We start from the raw sequence: 2,669 nt of genomic DNA, 5'->3' as shown, positions 1-2,669 counted from the left end.
CACTATAAACTTGCCTGCTTGAATCAATACACGCTGTACGATTTCCCCCCCCCAACCGTTTCCGTTAAATCCCGCCTCCTGCTCAACGATTGGTTACTTCTTTACACACACAGCTTTTAACTGGCTAACAGCCTGTGAGTATAATGTAATAACCAATCGTGACGCAGGAGGTAGGATTTGTCAGAATATGGGTGGAAAAAAGATTTTAGTGTCTGATATTTCGATTGGGCTGTGGGAAAAAGGTTTTGACCAATAAGAAGCGAGTTCTTTGAAACGCCCATTCCGGCAGTTCACAAGCAGAGCTTCATTTAGGATACACGCTTTTCAAGGTGAGTGTGGGCTAAATAAAACAAAATGAGACATATTATATGTAATTATTGTTTTAATTGTGTTTTTTTTTCTTTATGTAACATTTACTTACTATCTTATGGCGGCTGGTAGGTTTGTTATTGTTAATATTTATAGACATATTGACAGCTAAAATGCTAACGCTAACTCACAGCATAGTAGTTTACTAGATATTAGCAGGTCTCGCGAGCTAGGTGTTTTTCTGAAATTATTATTAATTATGAATTATTTAAGGCAAGACGGTACAGGTGAATAGGGTAATGTTTGTAAAAAGTAAATAAATAAATAAAATATATCACAGCATTTCTTGGTTGTTGATATTTTTATAATTTTTTTTTCAATTACCTTTAATTGTTTGCATCAATTTATGCAAATGAGGCTTCTTCTAATTAAATGTACCTTAATTTTCATATTTAATAAAACCAAAAATTTAGTGAAGACACGCTCAAGAAATAGACTTTTACAGAATTGTCTATAATTTATAATGCCTGTAATTTGTTTTTTTATTTTTAAAATGTTTTTTTGTTTGTTTTTTTTGCCATTTTCTCAGTATAAAATCTAACCTAAACCCAACAGTTATCAACAGTTTGTGAAATTCTTCTGTAGTATCATATTAATTAGGTATAGGCATGAACATGTTTATGAATGCAGGTCATCTAGAAACTAAAATGTTTGGTTCTGAACAAAGAAAATTGTTAATAAGTTTGGTTTGTAAGGTTTATAAAGGTATATCATAACATAATGATGCAGAAATTGACATGAGGAAGCCAGCTTTTCAGGACTATATAACATGACATCATTCTGCCAAGTGGGTGGAGCTTAACAAGTTTCTAACTCTAGATTTAAAATTAGATTTATAACTTGGCTTGAGAATATTCTTGGGAATTTTACCTGGATAAATATAACTTTTCATGATTTGTAACAGTGTTAATGCATTAGTGATTTGATTTTGTCTTGAATCCTAGGTGAACTGGTTGGGGAGGTGAATAAAGAAAATGGGGCTGCTTTCGGCCCTGACTCGAGGACTGGTCCGGGGAGCAGACCGCACAGCTGAGTTCACCAGCAAGCGCGGCCCCAAGACCTTCTACAAAAGCCGAGGAGCCATGCCGGCCGGAGTGCTCACCTCCAGCAGGAAGTTCTTCCCTGTCCGGGAGATGATCCCCGAGTTCGTTGTACCCGATCTGCAGGGCTTCAAGCTGAAGGCGTACGTGTCGTACAGGAGCCCGCCGGGTACAGAGCAGCCCATGACTGCTGAGAGCCTCTTCAGCCAGGCTGTGGCTCCACACATCCAGAGAGACTTAGAAGCCAGCACATTTGACCCACAACAGCTGGAAAAATACGGCTTAGAGAAGACACAGGACGGGAAGCTGTTCAAACTGCATCCCAAAAACTTTGTACGTTAAATGTGCTGCAGTGACGATTGGACTGTGAAGGAAAAACGCTTTAGGATTTCTGCATGTAGACACCGGTATTGTACTATTGAAACCACAATTTGTTTAATTAAAATTGACCTCAAAATACAGATCATATTGGATATTGGTGCATTCACTGGCCAGGAACAGGCTAAATATCAGTTTTCATCAAGTCCCCTAAAAGCATTGGTAAAAAATGCTTTATTTATATAATATCTTTCTCTAACTCAGAGATAGAATGGGATAACAAAATGATTATACGCAATAAAACTTAACAAAGAGATAAAATGACAGTCATGATATGTCAGAATTACACCCCCAGCTATACAATGGGTGTTAAACACAATGATGATTGTGCATTGATTGGCGAGACAAGTCGAGGCAGGCAGTATATACTCAAACTGCTTAAACCCTATTTCGACAGTAGTACTTTCTCTGCATCCAGACGCAAATGCAATCTCTTTTTAGCACCCACTAACTAACTAACTGTGTCTGGATAAGCTTTTAGTGATAAATAACAGTCTAGGACGTCTCAAGTGTGAAGAGAGAGTTTGTATTGAATACAAAAGAAACAAGTGACCAGGAATGTCACATTGAGAAAAGATATTGGAGTTTGGTTTAGTTTGTTAATGGTAGCTTACATCATGGTGTAAAAACGTAGTTCTCAAGGTGGGGTCATTTTTTTTTTTTTGTAACAGTGGTGAAATTTTTTTTTTTTTACAACCCATCATGATCAGTGTTTTTACACTTCTAGTCACTAGCTCATAAATAATGTCAATTTGGACCTAATCTGTTCTGTTTTTGTAAAGTTAATGAATAAAAAGCTCTATGGCTCTAATAAATAGCCAGAATATTATTGTACACAATTAAATTACAGTCCAAGGGGTCCTTGGCTGAAAAAAGTCCCAG

At 36.8% G+C, this 2,669-nt stretch overlaps 1 protein-coding gene across 1 annotated transcript; it reads left to right on the top strand.

The window, feature by feature from the left end:
* The first annotated feature begins 234 nt into the window (after positions 1-234).
* mrpl41 (mitochondrial ribosomal protein L41) lies at positions 235-2,416 on the top strand. Its single transcript, XM_026931214.3, has 2 exons — positions 235-329; positions 1,314-2,416. Exon 2 carries the CDS (start codon positions 1,344-1,346, stop codon positions 1,749-1,751), a length of 408 nt encoding a protein of 135 aa, XP_026787015.1. The 5' UTR covers positions 235-329; positions 1,314-1,343; the 3' UTR covers positions 1,752-2,416.
* The last annotated feature ends 253 nt before the right edge of the window (positions 2,417-2,669 follow it).

The sequence above is a fragment of the Pangasianodon hypophthalmus genome, chromosome 24, assembly GCF_027358585.1.
Source record: "Pangasianodon hypophthalmus isolate fPanHyp1 chromosome 24, fPanHyp1.pri, whole genome shotgun sequence".
NCBI classification, from domain to species: domain Eukaryota; kingdom Metazoa; phylum Chordata; class Actinopteri; order Siluriformes; family Pangasiidae; genus Pangasianodon; species Pangasianodon hypophthalmus.
The sequence above is the reverse complement of the archived record's forward strand: the minus strand, read 5'-3'. Positions and strand labels throughout refer to the sequence as shown.

Coding starts and splice junctions, on each gene's coding strand:
- mrpl41 (XM_026931214.3), top strand. CDS start 1,344: ATGGGGCTGCTTTCGGCCCTGACTCGAGGACTGGTCCGGGGAGCAGAC.